The sequence below is a fragment of the Nilaparvata lugens genome, chromosome X, assembly GCF_014356525.2.
Source record: "Nilaparvata lugens isolate BPH chromosome X, ASM1435652v1, whole genome shotgun sequence".
Taxonomy (NCBI): domain Eukaryota; kingdom Metazoa; phylum Arthropoda; class Insecta; order Hemiptera; family Delphacidae; genus Nilaparvata; species Nilaparvata lugens.
This window is the reverse complement of record NC_052518.1, coordinates 98,796,108-98,822,430: the sequence shown is the minus strand read 5'-3', so window position 1 is coordinate 98,822,430 and position 26,323 is coordinate 98,796,108. Positions and strand designations below refer to the sequence as shown.

Below are 26,323 nucleotides of genomic sequence, written 5' to 3'. Positions count from 1 at the left end.
TACTGTAGTATCACACAGAAAATATATTTTCCTTTCTCCTCTCTGAGAAGTTACTGTACTAGTGTGTGCTTCATAAAATTGAAAAGACAGCAGAGCAGAGCAAGCCGATCATCTACTAGTAATATTGGATAATTGCCAATCGTGACTTGTTTTTATTTTGTTGAATGTGGATGTGGAATGACAATAGTGAAGCAAGGGGAGTAGGTGACAGAGTACTACAACTGTTGGAGGGGGATTTCTGAATTAACGGGGAAGGCCTGTCGATGGTTCTGATCTCTCGTAGCGAGTTGAAGAACTAACTGTTAGTCACCCACTTTACCCCCCTCCACACCCACTCATCACTGGTGGTCACCCATTTAGCGAAACATTAGATGAGTTCTCTGTCCTCTTCTCTGTGATTATTTTGAGTTTTTGAGAAAGGAAAGGAAGTGGTAGGAAAGCTTTCGATTGTACTATGCAGCTTAGATTTACTTAAAAACATCCATAATCAAACACAGAAAAATATTTACCACCTATTCATTCTGGGTTTATATGTTTTTGTCCTATTAATAAAATAATGGATAAGAAGGTGAGTTATTGAAATATTTTTTCTTCAACATAACCTTAAAAAACAGTATCGCATTAACTTTTCTATTAAGGTTGTGATCACGTTAAATTCGTAAGTGTGCGTCAGATCATGCATGAGCCAAAAAGCTAAATTTGAAAAATTTCATTAAAACAGGCACTTTGCGACTTGCATGTTGTTGCTCACACTAAACGCAACTAGAAAGTTTGAGTATTGCTATTGCACTTTCCATTTTTCATCTTCTCTTGTGACGACCTCCTCAAATGCAATGACAAAGCCCTTCAGGTGGCTAAATTTGGGTAGGGAAATATATAAAAAATAATAGTATAAGACCCATATCACACCAAAGCTGGGCCGGGCGGGGCTGAGCCGAGCGGAATCTGCCTGCGTTCGCACTGAAGCTGATTCACTCAGTAGGTTATCTAGCCTTGTAGTGAGAAATCACTATGTGGGAAGATCGAACTAAACTGAATATACTCGTTTCTATTCTAACAAACATAAATAAACAAACATCAACTACTACAACCCATATTTTAATACTGAGCACTATTACTTGCTGAGTTTGATATTCGTCTAGTTTTCAAGTGACACAAGCCTTCTCTTATGTTCACAGATCAAGATCGAGAAGCAGGAGGATGAATTTGGAGAATATGAATTTGCAACTAGCAACGCCAAAGATGAGTCATCCTCACACAATGGTTCAACTTCCAATCAGGCATGTATTCTATCTTGACCAGAATAAATAAGTTATGCAGTTTAGATTGTTATTTTTTCATCAAATTATAATTAAAACTTATTGCTGAATGAAACTTTTCTTCCATATTCGGCAGAAAAACAGTATGAAAATGCAAAATTGTTAAAATTTCTATCAATTAATCAGAGTAATCTTTAGTAGGCCTTTAATAAAGGAAAGAATCGGCTCATACAAGTATGGATAGGAAAAACATGAATGATGCATCATCACATCTGAACACTGATCTGATTAACATGAAATTTTGCATATAGATTCCTAATTTACTTAAAATGGTTATAGACCTATACTCAGTTCTTCAAGATTTCAGAACGTCAAGTTTTAAGTTTGTCAAGTGCTTCAAACACACAATTACAGAGCACAGGTCACCAGCTTGTTATTATTATTATTATTATTATTATTATTATTATTATTATTATTATTATTAGCGCATGGCTTGAATTGTGGGAAGTCCCACAGGAAGACCAGCTTGTTTAATATATCAATCAATCAATCTCTTCATTCAAAATGTACATGAATGCGTCTTTCTTTATTATTTTTAACAAAATAATAAAATAAATACAAGTAAAAAACAAAATACATCAACAATAGGTAGTCTAAATACATAATGAGTTGGCACTATAAAATTATTCATAACTGTATAATTCTAATTTCACGATATAATTTTTCAGTTTGTTTTTAAACCTTGTAATTACTTTTTCATGATTAATACTAGTAGGAAGGTAAGTAATGAATTTGATGCCCATATAGGTTGGGCTTTGTTTGTACTTCTCTGTACTATGTGCTTTGATAATAAAGTTGTTCCTATTTCTTGTATTATAGTAATGCACACTAGATTGCCTGTGGAATTTGTCTTCATTATTTTTTATTTGTAATATTGTTTTGTAAATATAAAGTCCATACACCGTCATTAATTCTAACTTTTTAAAAAATGTCCTGCACGACTCTTGTCTATTTAAATTAAATATTTTTCTTACTGCTTCTTTTTGGAGTTTTAATATCCTGTTCAAGTTAAATGCACTAGTCCCACCATAAATCTCAATGCCATATGAAATATGAGAGTGGACAGTGGCATAATACACAGATCTCAAAGTTAATAAATTACAAATGGGTGCCAGCCTCCCAAGTGCAAATATTCCAGTACTTACTTTTTTACATACTCTTGATAATACATGCTCTTCCCAATTGAGTTTGTTATCTAGATCTAGGCCTAAACATTTTATGTTATTTATGTTATTTAGCTTGACTGTACTTTTTCTGTTGGGATTTCTACAGGTGGAATAGATAGATAGAATTGTATTTCCATCAAATTCAAGGATCAAAATCAATGTCTATATCGCAATATTGTCAATAACATCACAAGTGTATGAATAGAGAAGAAAGTCCATACTTTATTGTTATACCATAAATTGTAAGTATTTTGACTAGCGTTCTAGTCTATTTTCTGTTCACACCCACCAAACTAGCAATCAGTTTATCTTAATCTAGAGAGCAGAACTTGATGGCTGCTATTCCAACTTCAACTACCCCTCACTCACCCAGTGCACAGTAGTACCTCTTGCCTGTCCAGGTGTACTGCAGAGTGCAGACGAATATATGTACAGTTATAGCTCTTCGGCAAACCTTAAAGTGAATGGCTGGCCTTAGCTTGCGATTTCATAATCTTTGAAAAACATTACAATTACTATCATTAAACTGGAATTATCGTGATATAACTCAAGACAGCAGTCAAATTCAGTAGTTGCTTTTCCTTCACGACTATGGCTCAACTCACACTTACGCGACTCAGGTCGAGAAGAGACTCGACCCTAGTCGAGAGCATGTGTTTCCAAATGGTGACACTCAGACTAGTTGATTCTAGTCTCCAAGACGTCATCATTTCAAAATACATGCTATTGACTAGAGTTGAGTCTCTTCTCGACCTAAGTCACGTAAGTGTGATTTGTGCCTTACAGTACCAATATTTGTCTTTCACATGAGGTGTAACAATAATCGATTATCTTCTCATTGTTTGTGATATCAATATTGCAGATGGCGAGAGTTAAGCAGGAAAATGATAGCAGCCAAGAACCAGCACCAGAGTGCAGCACTGCATGCTCTCCAACTGATGGTGATTTCAGCCAACAACATTATCTAATCCCTGGCTATAATCTAATATTCATCAAAGAGGAAGAAAATGGTGAGATTCATGCTATTTCATTCATTTTTATGCATCAATGATAATAACACACAACACTTGATTGTGAATGGAAAAAATAGGAAATGAAGGAATAATTATGTAGGGTAATGGCTATCAGATGTGGTTGCCATAGCATCAGTTATAGGTATAAGTTGCATTTATACACATTCCTTAAATAATTTGATTGTATGGAGGGAATATTGTAGTATATTATATATCACTATATACATAGTGGTATTGACAACATCAACGTCTTATTCTTTCAATAAATTGCCCTCCACTCAATTACTTGTGTTAACTACAGATTATCATCCTATTTCCAGCACAACTGATATGCAATAATGTGCTGTGTTTGCCAATTGTGGTCATGTTGCTCCTCTGAGTAGTCGATGAATAGTGGGTACCCCACTCATCAAACTAGAGCTGACAATTTCATGTCAGTTTGTAGTTTTAATTTTGATGCACATTTTTTACAGTTTTTGTCAAAACACAGGTGAATCTTCCTATTCATTTAAAAGTATTTCCATTTTCTCAAGCAAAAAAGATAGGCAGTTATATACATAACCAATCATTTTCTGACAATTCAATCTATACCTATGTCAATTGAGAGAAAACCAAGGTCTGGATTAGCAATCATAGATCAGTATTCTCACGTATCAATGAAAAAAATTGCTCATGGCATAATTTATTTGTTATTATTATTTCTGTGATTGTTCACAATCTAACCCAATATTTAACTATAATCTGTTTTATGTACTATTTCTACAATCGACAGCAAAACTCTTGGTTTGTATAAACCATTGTATCAATTGGTGAATAATGACTATGATAATCAATGAGGTATAATTGAGGTAAGGCAAGGAAAATTGTGTGAGTGTTTACAAATTGCATTATTGGTGTTTGCAGTTGAGCAAGAGGCAGAAGGATGTTCAGTGGAGAGTGAACCGGAGATGTGGCCTTCAAACTGCAGCACATCTGAAACTGCCAATGCAACAGAAGTGGGTGAACATTCAATCTCTCCCATGGAAGAGTGCACTGAGCCATCTGTGGCTGGCAAAAAGATCAAACTCCACAGCTGTTCTGACTGCAGCTATAAAACCACACGGCTTAGTAATTTGAAGACTCACATGAGAAAACACACTGGGGAAAAGCCTTTCTGAGAGGTGATAGTCCATGCTTTCGCACTACCTGGAGGGAGGGGAGTCGCTAGGAGTGGTGAAAGAGTAGTGGCAGTCATCACTGTCCTTGTAGTGCATGGCAACAGGTCAAAACTTATCAGAAATGGCCCAGGTGTTTTCCGGACCTCAAATGAGCCTCTGTGGCTGATTCCGGTTTGCCTCCAGATCAATTGGTGTTCGGTTCGTCCTCTTAGGGACCCCTACGGGTGGCAACAGGTCACCTAATCTGTTTTTTCTAATAAATTTATAATACAAACTTAAATAGTGCAGCAAAGAAAAAATAAATTTGGAGATACAAAAACCTAACCTCAACAAATTTTGCTGGAAGCCTTTCGCTTTGATGACACAACAATCTCTGACAATATGTGTATCATGCATGTCTTACCGTTAGTGGCCAGCCTCATGGAATCAACCTTGCACTTTCCATTACCTACTCACAAGCATTACCTGCTCACATGGTCATCATCCACGATAAAATTATCAAGTCATTCAATAAATAGTATAATGTTGATATTTTACCCCAGCATCAACTCAACGTCATGCAGCTTGATCCTCTGCTTCTCCCTCAATAGCTCTCCTATAGTGAGGTCCACGTTATAATGGCAGTATTTGATTAACATTGGTTTTGCTTCCCCTGTGTATCATTCATCAAAGCAGAAAGCGCTATCATTTTCTAGCTCTGCAGCATAGCCAGATCATTCTCCAACAATGTAGAAATATAATCAATTAACAGAATATTCAATCTCAATAATTATGAAAATTTAGTATTTAATCTTTGGCAAATATTTTTTCATGAGGAATAAAATATAATTGATCACTCTAAACAAGAATTCACTGTTAATATTACTTCATATATACCAGTATCAAAGGGTAGCCATCTAGTTGTCATCCCGACTACTTGACACCTGGTCATTTTGGCCATAGGCGACTACTTGTACCCTCGTAAAAATATGCCATTGCCGTCAAGTTGTCCCCCCGACTACTTGACTCCTACTGGACCAAAGGTGCCAACTAGTCATGATCGTAAACAACTGCTTGACAACTTGCACCCTCGCGTCAGGGTGTCCCCTCGACTAGTTGACACCTCCTTTGAAAGGACACAAGTAGACGGGGATGTCTACATGACACCTTGCACGCTGGCGTCAAGTTGTCACCCCGACCACTTGTCACCTACAGAGCACCAGTTGGCACGACTTACACCCCCGCGGCGTAGGGAGGAATGATCATGTAATTTTTATTACTGGTTATTATGTAGAATTGAGTTCTAAGCACTTTTGGTTCAGTAACATTTTCCCATTAAACGCACGGTTCGGGAGATATTCGCCGTCTTTGTTATTTTTAGGACAAATTTTTTCGAGTTGTTTGAAAACAGAAAAAAATGAATAATAAGCCCTTTTAGTGACTGAACCAGATGTAGAACACAATTCTTAACACATTTTGTTCAGTTATATTTTCCCGTCAGACGCACCGTTTACGAGTAAATTGAGCCTAATGCTAGGACAGTCAAATACCCATTCATAAATGATATGGCAGATGAAGCTATCAGTCTTGTTATCAACTGAGGTATTACATGAAGTCTGGTAATTAATATGAGGATAAATAATTATCTCTACATACTTGCGCTAAGATTGCAATCAGACCATAAGAAGGCCAATGAGAATCTTCAAGTTGTGTCTGTGTCTTCTACACTCACAGATACTGTTCAAACAAATTTTATAAGTATGATTATTAAGAAGAGTAGCGTGTTGCCATATCTATCACTGCAAATATTGAAAGAAAGAAATTATTTCTCGAATTAAGAAAGAAATATTTTGAGGCTCTTCAACATCCAGTCTGTTTCTATACTTATTCTTGATTGCACCATGGTTGAAAAGGCTCACCCACAAAGACATGATGTTGAAAATACAAAATTAGGAATCTCAATGCCTTTTCATATAGAACTTGATAGTTTGGCTTCATTTTCCAACTTCCAAATAAAGAGCCGGAATGGTGATTTTGTTGTGGAGTGGAGTCGAGGGGATAGGTTGTCGTGACCGTAGACGACTACTTGTACTCTCGTAAAAATATGTCATTGCCGTCAAGTTGCCCCCCACTACTTGACACCTACTGGACCGGAGGTGTCAACTAGTCCCGACCGTAAACGACAACTTGACACCTTGCACCCTCACGACAGGGTGTCCCCCCGACTAGTTGTCACCTCCTCAGAAAGGATACAACTAGATGGGAATGGCTCACGTCTACTTGTCCCCTAAAAACCGGTTTTAAAAGGGGACAAGTAGTCGTGAGGGTGCAAGGTGTCAAGTAGTCGAAAAATAAAATATAATTGATCACTCTAAACAAGATTTTCCTGTTTTCCATTAGATATATCAGTATCAGATATCCTCCATAGAAGACAGTGACTAGGCAGAGAATTGACAACACTGTTCTACTACCTTTCTCCACTGCCATTATAACATGAACCTCACTATAGTCAGCCTCAACCTGGTTCCACCATCCTTGCCTAGGTCTAGGAACACTCATGGAGCTCACACTTTCATTTGATTTCTGAGTATGATAGTGTCATTGGTGAAACCCTGATGGGTTCATACATCATGTAGTACAAACAGGGAAACAACAGTGATTTGATATTACTAAAAATACTGAGTCTGATTCCAAGGTCAATTGTTTGTATTAGGATAGGTTTTGAATGGCAACAAGCTATGAAAAGATGTGACATTACACTACCTATAATATTATTAGCTAAGATGAACATTCATAGATATGGTAGGGGTTAGGCTAGGTATACAGGTTTTAATGCAGTCAAATTGAATTAAATTGATGTCCCATTACACTTTTTCATAATTTTTTTCACTAGCCCAATGTAGAAACAGTCAAATCAGGCATTTCTTTTAAAACAATATCACATGTACTGTTCCATCAGATCTTTTTGAAAAAAATCTTAAAGAATAAACAAATCAAATCAAATCGTTTTTTATTTTGACAAAAAAAACACAACTCAGTGAAATAAAGATATAAACTTCTATACAGTTAGTTCCTGTCAAAATAAAAATACTACTTGCTAAATTATTTACAATTTGTATGCAAGTAGGAGGTCAGTGAAAAAAGTTTTTAATGCTACATTCACACACACACTCACACATCTTTCTCTTTCAAGTTGGTATGTGCAAAAAAGGTAAAATAAGTATTATAATAGAATGGGAATCAGATAATTACAGAAAAATAACTCTCAATAGTTTCAGGCAGACATCCAGTAAGCCATTTTGATATTTGTTTTTTCAAAAGTATTTTGTTCTCAATATTTCTTATATAATCAGGTAGATAGTTGGAAAATTTTGGCCCCAAAAAGACAAAGGATTTCTGAAAAAAAGTGTTATACACTCTGGGGTGTCTAGCTAAATTTTCAACTACTCTTCTAGTTCTGTATACATTATCATTCTCGAACATTTGCCGACTTCGATTGCCTGATAACATGTAAAAGGATGATAAGACTTTGAAAACATATTTATAGGGCAATGGCAAACAATCGAAAAATTGAAAGATAGGAAAAGAGTGTTCGATCCTGCTCACACCCTTCATACACCGTACTATGGCTTTTTGAAGCACAATTAGAGGTGCTAGATGGGTTTTGTAGGTGGATCCCCAGCAACTAATGCCATAACTTAATTTGGAATCCACCAGAGCAAAATAGAGTTGCCTGAGCACAGCTGAAGGAATGAATTTTCTAAGGTGGTAGATTTTTTTTAGAATATGGCGGAGATAATTTTTTAATTTACAAATGTGATGAGACCAAGAGAGTTTCTCATCCACTACCAGACCTAGATACCTGATGGAATCAGTTTGTGCCACAGTACCACAATCACAATTGATTTGACTACAAGAAATTGTATGAAATTTTAATGGGTGAAGGAGTTGCCAAGGAGTAGACAATGTGAATAATATATATTTGGTTTTAGAGAGGTTTAGGGCTAGGCCATTCTTATTGAACCAGGAAAGCATTCTATTCAGATCTTCTTGCATAATTTTATTTAGGTTTTGCACGTCTGTATTACAATAAGAGAAAGCAGTATCATCTGCAAAGGAAACTGGAATACCATTAAAATTACCTGAGAAAAGGTCATTTATAAAAATGAGAAATAAAACTGGTCCGAGTACTGAACCCTGCGGGACCCCACAGTCCACTTCCAGGATCTCACTTTTGGCATCCCCCAGGGCAACATATTGCACTCTTTTACTCAAATATGATCTGAACCAATTCTGAGGCACACCTCTTATACCAGCCCTAGATAGTTTGTCAAGCAGTAGCGAATGTTTAACTGTATCAAAGGCCTTTCTGATATCTAAGGCCCAATTTCACCAAAGTTTCTGAAACCGCCGGTTTCGAAACTGTGGTTCCTGGCTGAACAGAAGTTTTGAATGCTGACGGATTTCACCAGCACAAACTGACCAAAGATTCCGAAACCGTCGTTTTGGGGTATTGTGAAGGCAGTGAACCCACTTGACGTAATTTTTATAACCTAAAAACTTTGTTGTGCTCTCGTAGATTGTTGTTCTAACATTCAATACGAATAAGAATCTTCATTATTTTGTTAACAATGCATTTACAAACGTCAATAATAGTTACTAGATAATACATAATAGTACTAGTCTGCAAATATTTGGTCTAGTCAATCACATAAAATTCTTGTATGCTAGCCTATATAAAATTTAGGCTTTCAGTAGTTTTCAATTTTCTTCTGAAGAATGCAAGAGACAATGATTTGATTCCTAGTAGTAAAGAATTGTCAAGTATACACAAGTGATGTATACTTAAAGACAGATGTATACACAAGATTTTTTTGCAAAGTAGTGATCCTGAGCTTTTGAGCTCTGATATTATTCCTATTTCTGAATAGGTGATTGAATATCTATTGTAAGTGGACATAATATTAGAGTTTTTTCTAGGTTCAATGAGAGATTTCATTATTCACATGAATCATTAAGGAGTACAGAGCTATCATCTAGAAAATTTTGTACTCCTGTTTTGGATTTACAACTAACTTTGAGATTAAGATCATCAGCAAAAAGTAATCCTGCTTTATGAGTACCTTCTATGTTACAAATTATGTCATTAAAATATAGGCTATTAATGAGTATTGTTCCAAGTATGGAGCGTTGAGTGACCCTATACCGATCCTTCCTGCCCTTAGAGAACTGACAATCTCTGTAAACAATCTGGTTGCGGTCTTTTAAATATGACATAACGAGATCGATTCATTCAGAATTGCAGCCATAATAAGAAAGTTTGCTACCAAGTATGTTATGCCAGTACCGTATCATAAGACATACCAGCATATGACCTAAAGCTAACAGAAAGATCCTTATCCAAATAATCAACAACACTATTTACTAGTCTTGTAACTTCATTACATGGCCTGAAGCCAAATTGTTTTTCAGTAAACATACCAAAGCTTTCAAAATGACTTGATATCTGGTCTTGCATCATGGCCTTGAATACTTTGGATATCACAGGTACAATAATTGATGGTCAGAAGTTTTTTTATCGCCTTTTTTATGTACAAGTAATACCTTAATGTTTTTCAATACACTTGGAAAAATGCCCTTGCAAACCAAACAGTCATACATATACGTATAAGTTGCCTTTTTCTTGTTTCTATAGTTTTTCCGGTGTTGTAAATTAGCTATAGGTATTATTTGTAATCGAAAATTTATTCGTTTTTATCTGTTAATTAGTTTTAATTGGGTCATTTATATATATTAGGTAGTTTAATAAGAAACTCATGGAGAAAACGTTGAGTGGGAAAACGATTGGGAAGCCTCTGCATATATATATATGAACAGTTCTGATTGATCTAATAGGAAAAAATTTTAATATTATTGAATGTAAGAAGACTTATTACTTTAAATAAATTATTGAAACTGTTGGATTGGTTAAAAATAGGAAGCGAATTCAACAATTTTAATAAACTACTGCCTAATGAATTAACTAACAAACTTATAACTAAATCCAACAATATCAAAATAATCAACTGACTATTGAACAACATTTGAAATGTCAATACATGAGTGTGTGTGACCTAACATTCAGCTCTTTACGATTACAGTAGGCTACACGAAAACGCGAAAGTAGTGCGATATAAAACTGTTTATAGGTTATAATCGCCCGTTTTCGAAGTCTAACCGACCAAACTTGGCCGGTAAGTTTGAACTGGAGTTTTCGGAGTCACGTGACCCTAAACGAGTGTGGTGAAATTCGATTCTGTCGTTTACGGCCAAACAGCAGATTTCATTTTGTTAAACTGTTGGTTTGGTGAAATCGGGCCTAAGAAAAGACCAGATACCGGAGGAGCAACTCTGGCATTCAGGCTATAATATAATGTTGACATGAAGCTCTCAAGAGCCATTTCCGTATTACAACCTTCACGGAAACCAAATTGACGTGCATAAAAAAAATTTGTTGAATTTAAAAAGCATAATATTCTTTTTTTGACTACCCTTTCCAGAAGCTTGGAAAAAATCGATAACAGTGAGATTGGTCTATAATTGTTTAATTGAGATTCTGAACCACTTTTAAAAATGGGAATTACCTTGGCTAGTTTCATTGCTGTTGGAAATTCACCCGTTGATAAACTATGATTGAAAATATCAATCAGAATGGGAATCACAACAGTTGCAATAGACTTTATCATTTTTGATGATACACCATCATCCCCTGGAGCCTTTCCTTGCTTCAAATCGTTCATATACAAGAGGAGTTCATCATATGTTACTGGCTCAAAAAAATAGAATGTGGGCAGTGGGGAATTTGAAAGAAATCGTCAATCTCTCCCAACTCCTGATCAGCACCGTTTGTGACTGAAGATGCTACTTCTTTAGAGACATCAACAAAAAACCTATTGAAAAGATTGGCCAAATCACAAGGATCCGTTATAATATTATTACCATGTTCAATTTTAAATTTATTGTTACTACTTTTCTTATTAGAGTTACCACATAATTTATTCAAGATAGACCACTTTTTTTGAGGTGGCAGGTCATTAATTGTGGAATAATATTTCTCTTTTTCTATTCTGATCCAGGATTTGATTTTCTTGGAAAATGATTTCAATTTGGCTTTTATTTGAGTATTTTCTGGATTTCTTCAAACTTTTTTAATCAATTTATCTCGGGAATGGATTGCTTCACATAAACCATTTGTTATCCAGGGTTTAAGTTTTCTTAAATGCGTCCCTCTTGCTACTATTATTCTAGAGGATTTAGAACATTCAATAAATTGATTCAAAGTGTTTAGAAATGTATTAAATTTGAAATCTAAGTCATCACTGAAGAGAACATCACTCCAGTCATGAGAGCGCAACATTTCCTGTAATGGAAACAACAACCGTACCTTATAAATATAATTTAGCAAGGCATCAGCATTTTCTAATTTGAATTATTTGTTTGATCTATAATTGTTATATTGATGTGATATTCAAGTTTTTTTGTTGAATTGTAATTATTCTATTGATATCTTAATTCGATTTTTCATGTTGTTAATTTTCAGTTATGCAGTAGTATTCTATTATTCTTGATTGTTTGATAATCCACATATAGTGGAGATATTAATAAGAGACGTAAAGAGTGAAATCGTGCTCTCTCATGAACTGACATTTCAATTTTGTATTAAATTTCTTTTGCATGTTAATGTTTAAACTATAGAATAATTATATTGTGCATGTATCTCTATTTAACTGTAACACTGTATTTGTATGGCTAGTCCGTGAACAAATAAAATTATTATTTAGTTATTTAATTTGAATTATTCCTTCCAAAAAAAACCTGGAAAAAATTAAAACTTTGAAAAGTTCATTTATTTTAATGAATTAATAAAATTAGTTTGTTTTAAAAATGTAGCAAGTTTATTCATTGAAGAAATTTATTCTCTACAATAATTTTAGTCCAGGCAATGAATGCTCAAAAAAGGGTATAGAGGGAAAAGTTTGGAAGACAATTTCTGACCCCGTAGTTCTTTTAAGGGTAGTGAGGAGGTAAACATATCAAAAGTCCCCACCCCCTGTGCTAAGGGGGTGGGGGTGGTTCAAAGTTACCATTTTTTGGTTTCTCGCATATAAATAATTTTACAGACCTAACTATTTCATAAGAAATTAAAGCTTACATAATTTCCTACAATATTGATCTTACAACTCTTTTTCTATTCTGATCCAGGATTTGATTTTCTTGGAAAATGATTTCAATTTGGCTTTTATTTGAGTATTTTCTGGATTTCTTCAAACTTTTTTAATCAATTTATCTCGGGAATGGATTGCTTCACATAAACCATTTGTTATCCAGGGTTTAAGTTTTCTTAAATGCGTCCCTCTTGCTACTATTATTCTAGAGGATTTAGAACATTCAATAAATTGATTCAAAGTGTTTAGAAATGTATTAAATTTGAAATCTAAGTCATCACTGAAGAGAACATCACTCCAGTCATGAGAGCGCAACATTTCCTGTAATGGAAACAACAACCGTACCTTATAAATATAATTTAGCAAGGCATCAGCATTTTCTAATTTGAATTATTTGTTTGATCTATAATTGTTATATTGATGTGATATTCAAGTTTTTTTTTTTTTTGTTGAATTGTAATTATTCTATTGATATCTTAATTCGATTTTTCATGTTAATTTTCAGTCATGCAGTAGTATTCTATTATTCTTGATTGTTTGATAATCCACATATAGTGGAGATATTAATAAGAGACGTAAAGAGTGAAATCGTGCTCTCTCATGAACTGACATTTCAATTTTGTATTAAATTTCTTTTGCAAGTTAATGTTTAAACTATAGAATAATAATTATATTGTGCATGTATCTCTATTTAACTGTAACACTGTATTTGTATGGCTAGTCCGTGAACAAATAAAATTATTATTTAGTTATTTAATTTGAATTATTCCTTCCAAAAAAAAACCTGGAAAAAAATTAAAATTTGAAAAGTTCATTTATTTTAATGAATTAATAAAATTAGTTTGTTTTAAAAATGTAGCAAGTTTATTCATTGAAGAAATTTATTCTCTACAATAATTTCAGTCCAGGCAATGAATGCTCAAAAGAGGGTATAGAGGGAAAAGTTTGGAAGACAATTTCTGACCCCGTAGTTCTTTTAAGGGTAGTGAGGAGGTAAACATATCAAAAGTCCTCACCCCCTGTGCTAAGGGGGTGGGGGTGGTTCAAAGTTACCATTTTTTGGTTTCTCGCATATAAATAATTTTACAGACCTAACTATTTCATAAGAAATTAAAGCTTACATAATTTCCTACAATATTGATCTTACAACTCTTTTTCTATATCTCTTTCACTTTTCAAGATATCCACTCTCAAACGTGACATTTTTGAAAAAACACATTTTCCTTCAATGTTTTGTTATTTTTACTCTTATAACTTTTTGAATATCGATGGGAAAAATCCATGCTGACCATGAGCTTAATAGAGCATCGAATTCTCTTCAATTTGATGTATGATTTCACAAGTTTATGCACATCCCCACAACTGTTGCAGCAGCTTCAGTGTTGAGTGTGATATCTTCAGTTATGCAAAAATAGACCAATTGACAAAGGAATTTGGAGAAAATGTTTTGAACAAAATTTTTGACTTTGCAGCTTTGTTGGGACCAGTTAGGGGGTGAACATATCAAAAGTCCTCATCCCTACCCCTTGTGCTAAAGGGATAAGGGTGGTTTAAAAGTTGAATTTTTCAATGTTTTGCTTACATGCTCATATATTGAGAAAAATGCATTCAACCGACTTGACTAACTATCCAGAAATGAAGCTTGATAAATTCCCTACAATATTTGTTTTGTGGTGATTTGTGATATCTCCAACAGTTTTTGAGATATACACTCTTAAAAGTGTAAAATTGTTGAAATAGCAGCTTTTAATCCTATTTTTTGATAGTTCAGGGCCTACAACTTTCCAACAATGCATTGTAAAAATGAATGCTCACCGTAGATTTGTAGAGCTTTGTTTTCTCTTCAATTTAATGTATTAATTCACTACTTAATGTTTTCCTTCTATTGTTATAGCAGATTCAATGTGGGATAGTAGGCTGTGACAGTTTCCATTCTGTACCTATTCTGTGGTACTAGCTGAGTATATACTGGAGTCATTGATATATATAGTTAGATGACTAAGCTATACCTTCAAGCGTTTGGAAGCATGATGCCTCCTTCATTTCTCGTCGCCATTGAATATCGGGCAAGAAGTCAGGCGCCCAGACAGACTTATATGGGAAAACATCGACTTTCATTGCGTTATATCTTTCGACATACTTGATGGATTTCAATATAATTTTTTTTCAACTTTTCGTCATTTCCATTACCAATTATGATACAATGATTTGTTCATTGAACATTATTTTTAACTCGACCAAACATCTAATTTAGTGAACCTATCTCACTACAGATTTTGATCCATTCTATTAGCAAATGAATCTCATTTTTACAATATTTTCCTATTACCATGTATTTAGGATATGGAAAATAAAACATTTATTATAGAACGCTAATATTACCATATATTTTATTAGATGGCAAATAATAATAAATTAACTGTTATCACAATATTTCGTGAAACTGTTTCCATTCGTTTTGCAACTTAAGTATAGGTACTAACTATACCTTATACTCCTATATTTAATATAAGATAATAAATAACTACATATTATAAGAACGGAGAAAATAAAACAAAAATTATAGATCGCTAATATTACCGTATATTTTATTAGATGGCAAATAATAATAAGTTAACCATTATCACAATATTTCGTGATACTGTTTCTCATTCGTTTTGCAACTTAAGTATAGGTACCTAACTATACTCTATACTCCTATATTTAATATAAGATAATAAATAACTACATATTATAAGAACGGGAAAAATAAAACAAAAATTATAGATCGCTAATATTACCGTATATTCTATTAGATGACATAAGAATGGGAAAAATGAAACAATAGCAATGATGAAGAATTTATAGACAATTTTAGCAAATACCGTAATATTTTTTATAATACAAATTTAGCATACAATATTTTCATAGTTCACAAAATATTACAATATAAGACAAATTAATGGAATTGAATATGGATACCTATATTGGATCTATGGAAATAAAATATTTATTATAATATTACCGAAACTTATATTTTATTACTTGGCAAATAATGATAATGAATCAACCTAAGCACAATATTCCTTGAAACGATAATTTGGCACTAGGCTTAGCCTGCATGAAACATGACCTATGCAAATATAAAAATACTTATGTATGAAAAGAAATATTTTTATCTGGTGCATGCAGATTCGTACATCCATAAGCACTGCATGAAACTACCATACTTTGAATATTTTTTATTGCTTCAATAAAAAAATATTAGCATTTGAAAAAGGCTCTTTTTCTACACAGCGAATACAAATACCCGACTTCTTGCCCGAAATTTCTGGTAGCTACACTAGCGCAGTGGCATCATAGCGGACTTCGCTCTTCTTAATCTTATTCTCTATATCAATGACTGGAGTAAAACGGTGTACACACGTACGTTTGCCTCGGGTGAGCATACGTGTATGGGCTTGCATTCGCACGTGTGGACACTGTTCGCTGAGGCATGTGGGCGAACCGGAACCCTGTCGGTATTTTGGCGTGCTCAAAGGCGCCTCGGGCGAGCATTGAATGTACGTGTGGACGCGATTTTGCCATACGGGTGAGGCAAAACGTAAACATTGAAGGCGTCATAACCTAATTCCAATGAATTAGGTTAATGAATGACAAATCAAATTGTGATCCAATAACTAATTGTAAATTGTAGGATTTTTGTAATTTTGTAGGATATGTGGATTGTCAAATATTTAAATAGAAACATGTATGGAGTATATAATTCGTATCATGATTAACAAATTTAGAACTGCATAATTTAAGTGAAAAAAGCTTCTCTACAGGGTTCCTACAAGAATGTATAGCTCAAATATTATTTTACTGTGGCTATCAAATCATCTTGTGTTTGTTTCATGTTATCAATCAGAGTTTTTAAAAAATTGTAATCTTCAATATGATATTATACGTTTTAGATAGCTAGGCTATCTATAGAGAGATTTATTCAAACTTTGAACTAGTATTCCCTTAAAGGTAAATCTTGAAGCTAATCTTTTGGAGAATCTTGTTTTGTCATGTGTATGAGCAGAGTTAGTTTAAAATGAGCAACAATTTAGTATTTGATTCAATTTATGGCTAATTTCCTTAAAGAAGACTGTCAATTTTGTGAGACAGTGTTAAGTGCTTTGATTAGGTCATCAAAACTTCTGGAATTTTAGAATTTTTCTTTTTTTGAGATTCTGAATAGATATTGGAAACCAACAAATGAATCGCCTAATGCCAAGAATCTCAAAGTTAGAGCCAATCGTTCTTGTGGAGTTATTGCTTCCCTCATGATGATATCATTTTTTGTTTAGATAAACTAGTTGAATTAGATTCAGTATATTAACAACATAATGTTTTGACAACCTAAGAAAGATTGAATTGTCAATATTATGTCATGTAGCAATTTATTTCCTTACTTCAACCTACAATCGTTCAACCCAACAACATTGTTTGTCAAGTTTTATTTTTGATTTTATTATATAAGTCATTGAAATGAAATGATACTGCTGCAATTTGTGATAACTATCTTCAATGATGGAATGACGCCATTGTTGTCGAAAATCTACATCTACCATGTCTTCGTGTCGTCTGCAAATCAGATAGCTTTTTGAATGCTGAGGCATACGTGGATCGCGTCCACAAGGACGTACAGTGAATGTTGAGGCATATGTACATACGATTGTTCGCGCGAATCTGTACGGACGTGTGTACAAGGCTTAAATACTGTGGCAGGGCTGAATCACAGAATAGGTACAGAATGGAAACTGTCTATCAAACGCCTATCTAACCAATGCTTTTTACATGACACAAATACTAGACACTTCATGTGACCTTAGAAAGTTCCAATCCTGGTCTTTTGATTGGCTCACGGCAGTGAACAAGATTAATTGATCCGGATCAGTAAAGTGATCCGAACCTCCCATTAATAATTAATACTATTACAAGGCGAAACTTTCTAACAAGATGGCGGATTTTTGTGTCAGGGTACTAGCACAGTCACAAAGTAGGAGGAATTGTTCTTCTTCTCTGTGGCACAGTATAATAATACAGTATGGAAACCCGGCTAGAACCCTGGCACAAAAATCCGCCATCTTAGGAAGTTCTGCATTGTAATATTATGAATAGGAGGTTCGGATCACTTTACTGATCCGGATCAATCGATCTCGGTCACTGCCGCGAGCCAATCAGAAGACCAGGATTGGAACTTCCTAAGGTCACGTAACGTGTCTAGTATTTGTGCCATGTAAAAAGCATTGGTTAGATAGGCGTTTTATTGACTGTTTCATGGCTTACTTTAGATAAAGGCTGGAACACACAACTTGGCAACATCACAGTCAAGCTCAGCTTCAGGCCGAGTAAATTGAATTCACTTGAGTAGACTCCCATTTAACTACCAGCTTTATGCCCTTTATCAAATACCAATACTGAGAAATTCAATTCAATGATAGAAAAAAATATATAATATCAACTGATAGACTAACTTTAACTTTAGTTCTAGGAGTTTCAAGTATAATGCCTAGCTTGGCAATATATTTCACTGTACTTACTCTCTGTGTCTGTATTTCCTATGGGCAATTTTAATGATCAAATGTATTTCATAGATAGATGAAAGTATTGAATAGTACCTTCTAAATGTAAAATAAAAATATGGAAGTTGAATATTGTCTTCTTTTTAAGAAACTTCTGAATCTAATGCATTTGCTTTTTGTGCATCTATAACTAACCATACACTGTAATGATAATCGATAGTTAAATAATATCTATGAAGGGAATATATTCTACTACCATTTAATTTTTGTTTGTAATAATATCTATCAATTTATATTAAAACAAATCATCAAGTACCCTACCCTTTATTTTTTTCTTTTAAAACAAGACTTGTTTCAACTCATCTTTTTCTATTTAGGAAAAATGGCTTTAGATGAGTTGGAACTAGTTGTGTTTTGGAAGAAAAAAATACAGAGTATGGTATTTGAAGATTTATATCATGTTTTAATAATTTCAAAGTAGCCTTTTAAAAAGAAGTGATAATTCATATTAATAATGAATTAATAGGTTATTAAAAGAATAAATTGTTGGAGTAATGATAATACATTTAACTTTGTTCATTAACTCAATTATATCTAGGCATTTTAGTATACAACAAAATTCACAGAAGAATTGATATCCAATAGCAATAGTTTAATCTATCTTTACATATCTTTGAGAGTTTATAATCACATTATTAACATAAATCAAATACTTACTATCCCTACTAACAAATACAAATGATTCTACAATATACAATAATACTAATGATTCTACAAAATACAATTTTCATATTTTTCTTATGGTGTAATGCAGGGCTCTCCAACCTACGGCCCTCGGGCCACATCCGGCCCGCAGATGGATTTTGTCTGGCCCGCCGAGAGTTATTGCAACAGATTTTCAAAAATAAATATTTATACACATTTTTGACAACAACTGTGAGTTCAGTACTCTTCTCTTACTAGCCACTCCATTTCTTAATAAGTGTAGAATTAGCTGTAAACAAGCAGCGATCAACCATTGTGAGATATTAGCAAATGGTCTGCACATACTGTACATGTCCCGGTTTGAATGCTACAAAGAAGGTAACCTACTTCCATTTTACAGTTCTCTCCCAGAAAGACTTTAAAAATATAAAAAACCATGCTCGAGCTATGTTTTCTCTTTTTGAATCTACCTACAAGTGTGAGTAGACATTTTCAATAATGAAGGTTTTTAAATCCAAATACTTTCTTGTCAGATGAACATTTGAAATCAATTTTAATTATCGGAACCACAAAGTTTGATCCTAAATGGGTGGACAATTCAAGAGGAAAACAAATTCTCACTAAAAATGAGTATTCTCTTTTAGCATGGTAGCTTTTTATAAATTCAAGCATGGTCGGCCTGAATGGGGCCGCGGAATTGGAAATATCTGGAACTCAAAATATCAATGTTAAATGTCCTATGCTTGAAAACTGTTGTTGGGTGGAACTCCGAATATTTGTCAGACAGCGGAATTGGAAATATCCGGAACTCGAAATATGTTGCTAGGCGGAATTGGGAGTATCTGGAACTCAAATTATTTGTTTGTCAGATGGCGGAATTGGAAATATCTGGAACTCAAAATATCAGTGCAAAAGTGGGAGTACTGGTAATGGGTTTGTGATTGAGAAATGGTTCAAGTCTGACTTATTTTCTGGAATGATATGCACTAATTAGCCCACTTAGGGTTATTCATAAAAAATAAAAATGGAAGTAATAAAAAATAAAAATGGAAGTAATATAATATTTTCCAGATAATATAATATTTTCTAATAAAATATAATACGTACATATTTATTATTTCTTTAGAAAATTTAATAATATGTTATCAATATAATAGCATTACGTTTATAGGTTATGTTATGAATAATAATAATGTAAGTGTAAAGTACACAATTTACCTAACCGTAGAAGTGGAATTTGAAATGTTTACCAAGATGGCGGCCGATCTTCACAGTGAACTTGGAATGCTGAACTTGGAACTACGAGAGCTACGAGACATGTTTTTATTCTTTGTAGGTTATGTTGTAATTTTAGCGGAAAATAATGGTTATGTTTACTTATAATCAATAATTATTAGTTTGCAAGTTATATGAATATTTTAGCTACAAAAGCCAAAGTTTCAAAATAAAATTATTTTTCAGAATCGATTTGAGCTAGACTATATAGCTGTATGATAACATAAAATAATGATGAAGATTGATGTTATTCTTCACTGTACCAGGTTCCAGGTAAGACAAACAAATTTTGATTGAAAATCAAACTTTTAAAAATAAACAGATCCAATTTATTATTCAAAAAAAAAGAATTTTTGCCTTTTTATTATTGTTATGATTTAGTTAGCTTTTCAGGATTATCAATAATTATTCATTCCCGTAACCAGTAGCATAACTTTTTGTAAAACCAACAAACATTGCTACTGGAAGATTTGCCCTAGCCCTGTAAATTGCATATTCTTATAATGCATCTTAAATTGCATGTAAATATTCTTATAATGCATTTGACATTAATAATTTAATTTGTGTTAGAATTTTTACTAAATGGCATCTGTAAAAATTATTGTTATCTATCTAGATCTTTATAGACTAACAAGTTTTTAATGCACTTCAATTGTGCATACTTGTCTACATATAGACACTTTACAAATATTACTATATTATAATATAATATGCTTTTATTATTGTTATAATAACAGTGGAGAGAGAGATAGAAGAACAGAGTTTCCGATTCTCTGTCTACTGTCTTCTATAATGGATATCTGATGTAATATTATTACCTAACTTTTCATTCTTGTTTAAAATAAGTAATTATGTTTTATTCCTCAGGAAAAAATAATGATTGCAGGAGTTTTGTGGCATAAGTTTCTAATCCATCCTGAATGGAGCAAGTCCCTAGCTTAAACTTTTAATTTGTTTACAATTTTAGTTTTTTTTTCTTCCCATTCATATCCAACACTTTCTCATTTTTCAGAAAACATGCAGTCTGTAATCTACCCCCATGTCAGTGTAGAGAGGCCTGTTCATGAAGACACAAAATACTTTGACGGTGAGTAATGCGTTACTTGATCATTGGTCTTAGAGATGAACAATTATTATTCGGAAATATCTAGAATCCATTAAACAAGTCTCATCCCCAAACAAGAACATTCAAACTTGTTTCACTTGCCTGCCAATTTAAAACTGTCAGATTATAGAATAAATAATTATTTATGATAATAATTATTTATAATAATGATTAGAATAAAAATAAATAATTATTTATCACTTCTTGATGAGTGTGAGGAGGAATAAGGGTACTTGTGTATTTATTTAAAAACAGTGATTAAAATTGGTTTATACTCACGTTTGCGACACAATACATTGTATAAATATGTTTTAAAAATAAAATTCTACGAGAAAAAGCACTGAGAATTAGTAAATTGCATTGAACCGAAGTAACCTCAAAACAACGTTGAAACTTGGTGAGATTGTTCCATCATGCATACTGTACTATTTAGCATTTACTTTTCATAAATATTATTGAACTTGCATATATTATCGACTTACATTTTTATAGAAAAGTGATTCCAATTGTTATAAACTTTAATCGTTAGACAGTTTCTTAATCACCACATCAAGACTTATTCTTCTACCTACTGACAGGAAAAATATTGCAAAGGCCATACTGTAGCTTGTCGTAATAAGTTAGAAACCACTTGAATTATAATAATTCTATGCTACTTTGAACTCTATACTGTTATTTGTGAGAAATTTGAATTTTTCTCCTAAATATAGCTTGAAGCAACAGTATCTTGTTTTCCATGAACGTTTAAATCTCAAATTCTGAACTGTCCTCATTTTTTATGTACATTGACATGGCGATAAGCTGAATAGGATTCTCATGAGTAATTCTAATCTGCATCTTAGAATTATTGAAGCGACAACTGTGATTTTAATTGCTGTGATATTCTGACTGTGATACATCCCTACGTTTACAAACTGATTGTGCAGAGATTTTATGTAATTTATTGTTTGGTACAGCTTTTATGTAATCTATTGTATTAGGACAGCATTAACATAACCTTGAGTACTTCTTGAGCTACACTTCTTGACATTATTATAATGGGAAAAAAAACTTCAAAGGCTCCCGTATATCAGGAAAAACAGAATGAATGTTTGTGCAATGTTTGCCAGCAAATAGTTAAGGATAATGATCGCGCAGTGACTTGTGATTGCAATGATAGTAAGTGGTATCACATAAAATGTGTAAATATTTCTGACAATCATTATGATGCAATGAGAGACGGAACAGGCACAGACCTGATATGGATGTGCGAAGAATGTAAGTCCCACATTAATAGTGAAGCCACTCATATCTCTACATTATTTAACAAAACTGACAATGATTTATCAAAATCTGACACAAATAGCGTAACACACAGTAATGTTACTGCCAGAAACAAAACAAATAACTATGATACTATTATCAAATTTTTACATGAGGACATAGAAGACCTAAAAAACGAAATTAAAATGTTAAAAGTGAATAATGACAGATTATCGGAGATAGTGGCAAGGAAAACAGAGGTAATATATAGTATGGAGAATATAATTCGAGAATTTTCAGAGGGTATCCACCCGGAGCCTTGCTGCCCTATTAGAAGAAAGGTCGAAAATGCTGCATCAGTCCTCGTCGGTGAGTCTGAGCGTGGTGCACCTATAGCCAAGGAGAGCACCCGTATGGGTGATGAAGCCAACCTACCAGCCCAGATCCAACAAACAACCACAGAAGCTGTTGGAGGCGCACCAAAACCACACCCAGATGAGAGCAGCAGTGTACTTATTATTGGAGACTCTTTGTTGAGGAACGTAAATCTGGCACTGAGCAAGGATGAGGAATGTAAGACTGCAATCGAGATAATCCTGGCGGTAGAATACAGGACGTGAGTAGATACCTCAAAACACAGACTGTCCTGCCAGACAAAGTAATTATGAATATCGGAACAAATAATATGAGAACTGCGCGAACACCAAACCATGTCATGAGACCATTGTGGCTCACCATTGAAGCAAACCAGAGGAAATTTCCGGGGACCGAGTGGTATGTCTGCTCCATACCGGTCAGAGAGGACTGCAACATGAGGTTTATTGAGGAAACAAACATGGCACTTCATTTCATGGCGGATCAGCTGAAAATTAACTTCTTGGACTACACTTATGAACTGAAGAGGAAACACCTTGACTGGGACGGTGTGCATCTCAATAAAGAGGGAGCTAACATATTGAAGGCCGGCATTTGTAGTATAATACGAACTGAAAGGGGGAAGAATTCTGGAGCCCTCATTGAGTGCATCTCATAGCCACAAACAGCATTGAACCACACTCCACATACCAAGGAACACAGGAAAAATCAACAATCCTTCAAACGGACTTGCAATGGGAAAAATAAGTCACTCACCATCTACCACTTGAATCTACAAAGGGGATTGCAATCAAAACTGGAGAGGTTGAGCATGGATCTGAGTCTGTACACCCCTGATATCGTTGTTCTTTCGGAGCATGGACTCAGAGAGGAAGACCTACTACACACCAATATTGCTGGCTACACTCTTATAGCAAACTATTGTCGTAAAACTCTTCTCTGGGGCGGCATTGCCATGTATAAAAGAAGCAACCTTCAACTGAACATGGAGAAAGTAAACTTAGACCAGTCACATGCACCTGCAGAACAGCTTTTTGAAACAGTAGTGGTGAAAGTACGGATGAGGCAGATGAACCTAATCATTATTGGCACCTATCGATCTCCATACCCCAGAACAGAAGATGAATTCCTATCCAGACTTGGAAGTCTACTTCAAAAATACTCTGGAAAGCGCTTCAAGATTGTTGTCCTTGGAGACACCAACATAGACACTCTAAAACCAGAGAGCCAAATCTGTAAGGACCTAGAAAATATCTTGACACAGCATGGCTGCCAAATCTACAGGATGCCTGCCACAAGAATCAGCACCAGAGTGCAGCACTGCATGCTCTCCAACTGATGGTGATTTCAGCCAACAACATTATCTAATCCCTGGCTATAATCTAATATTCATCAAAGAGGAAGAAAATGGTGAGATTCATGCTATTTCATTCATTTTTATGCATCAATGATAATACACACAACACTTGATTGTGAATGGAAAAAATAGGAAATGAAGGAATAATTATGTAGGGTAATGGCTATCAGATGTGGTTGCCATAGCATCAGTTATAGGTATAAGTTGCATTTATACACATTCCTTAAATAATTTGATTGTATGGGGGAATATTGTAGTATATTATATATCACTATATACATAGTGGTATTGACAACATCAACGTCTTATTCTTTCAATAAATTGCCCTCCACTCAATTACTTGTGTTAACTACAGATTATCATCCTATTTCCAGCACAACTGATATGCAATAATGTGCTGTGTTTGCCAATTGTGGTCATGTTGCTCCTCTGAGTAGTCGATGAATAGTGGGTACCCCACTCATCAAACTAGAGCTGACAATTTCATGTCAGTTTGTAGTTTTAATTTTGATGCACATTTTTTACAGTTTTTGTCAAAACACAGGTGAATCTTCCTATTAATTTAAAAGTATTTCCATTTTCTCAAGCAAAAAGATAGGCAGTTATATACATAACCAATCATTTTCTGACAATTCAATCTATACCTATGTCAATTGAGAGAAAACCAAGGTCTGGATTAGCAATCATAGATCAGTATTCTCACGTATCAATGAAAAAAATTGCTCATGGCATAATTTATTTGTTATTATTATTTCTGTGATTGTTCACAATCTAACCCAATATTTAACTATAATCTGTTTTATGTACTATTTCTACAATCGACAGCAAAACTCTTGGTTTGTATAAACCATTGTATCAATTGGTGAATAATGACTATGATAATCAATGAGGTATAATTGAGGTAAGGCAAGGAAAATTGTGTGAGTGTTTACAAATTGCATTATTGGTGTTTGCAGTTGAGCAAGAGGCAGAAGGATGTTCAGTGGAGAGTGAACCGGAGATGTGGCCTTCAAACTGCAGCACATCTGAAACTGCCAATGCAACAGAAGTGGGTGAACATTCAATCTCTCCCATGGAAGAGTGCACTGAGCCATCTGTGGCTGGCAAAAAGATCAAACTCCACAGCTGTTCTGACTGCAGCTATAAAACCACATGGTTAAGTTATTTGAAGAAACACATGAGAAAACACACTGAAACTTCTCCACAGAAAATCTAAATCAACTAAAGACATTGCTTCAGCAGGCTGACTGGACAAGGGTGACAAACTCTCCTCAAGTAGATGACAAATATAATAACTTTCTGAAGATAATGCGGATAAGTATGGATAGTGCAATGCCTCGAGAATTAAAAAAATTACTACATCCGAAAAAAATATCTTTTGGGACAATACACATTGACATTGAGACACAAACTACTCCAAGCAAATAACCAGTACTTGGCAACAGGCTCTCTGGAAGATAAAGAAAAATGCTCTAATTTAAAGAAGGCCTATGACACTGAAGTGAGAGAGAAGAAAGTGCAGCAGATAAGAAGTAGAATTGAAAAGACTAATAATAAAACAAAAATTCTCTGGAAGATTATCAATAATGAAAGAAACAAAAACAAGCTAGGAGTACAGGACAACCTAGTGCTGAACTGGGAAAACGGAAAAATAGTAAACCCCAAGCATATTAGTGATATCTTCAATTTATATCACACAACGCCACCAAAGTCAAATATGCACGCATTAGATAGTGAGGATGAGATGCTTGATGCTCCATTATTCAGTGATTTCTCCACAATTTCAGAATCAGACATTGACTGCCTTCTTGACAACCTAAAACCAAGTAACTCAGCTGGATATGATGAGATTACAGGAAAAATATGAAGTATGCAAGGACGAGTTGAAAAAG

The 26,323-nt window shown here is 34.1% G+C and overlaps 1 protein-coding gene across 1 annotated transcript; it reads left to right on the top strand.

The window, feature by feature from the left end:
• The first annotated feature begins 395 nt into the window (after window positions 1–395).
• On the top strand, window positions 396–25,647 carry LOC120354710. The gene is made up of 5 exons (XM_039442146.1): window positions 396–568; window positions 1,179–1,280; window positions 3,348–3,426; window positions 24,416–24,484; window positions 25,388–25,647. The coding sequence occupies exons 1-5, from the start codon at window positions 557–559 to the stop codon at window positions 25,645–25,647; spliced, it is 522 nt and encodes a 173-aa protein (XP_039298080.1). The 5' UTR covers window positions 396–556.
• Window positions 25,648–26,323: the final 676 nt, after the last annotated feature.

Bases quoted from the DNA above. Each gene is read 5' to 3' on its own strand.
- LOC120354710 (XM_039442146.1), top strand. The intron at 1,281-3,347 runs GCATGTATTCTA...TCAATATTGCAG, and splicing joins ATGGTTCAACTTCCAATCAG to ATGGCGAGAGTTAAGCAGGA. The intron at 24,485-25,387 runs GTGAGATTCATG...TGGTGTTTGCAG, and splicing joins CATCAAAGAGGAAGAAAATG to TTGAGCAAGAGGCAGAAGGA.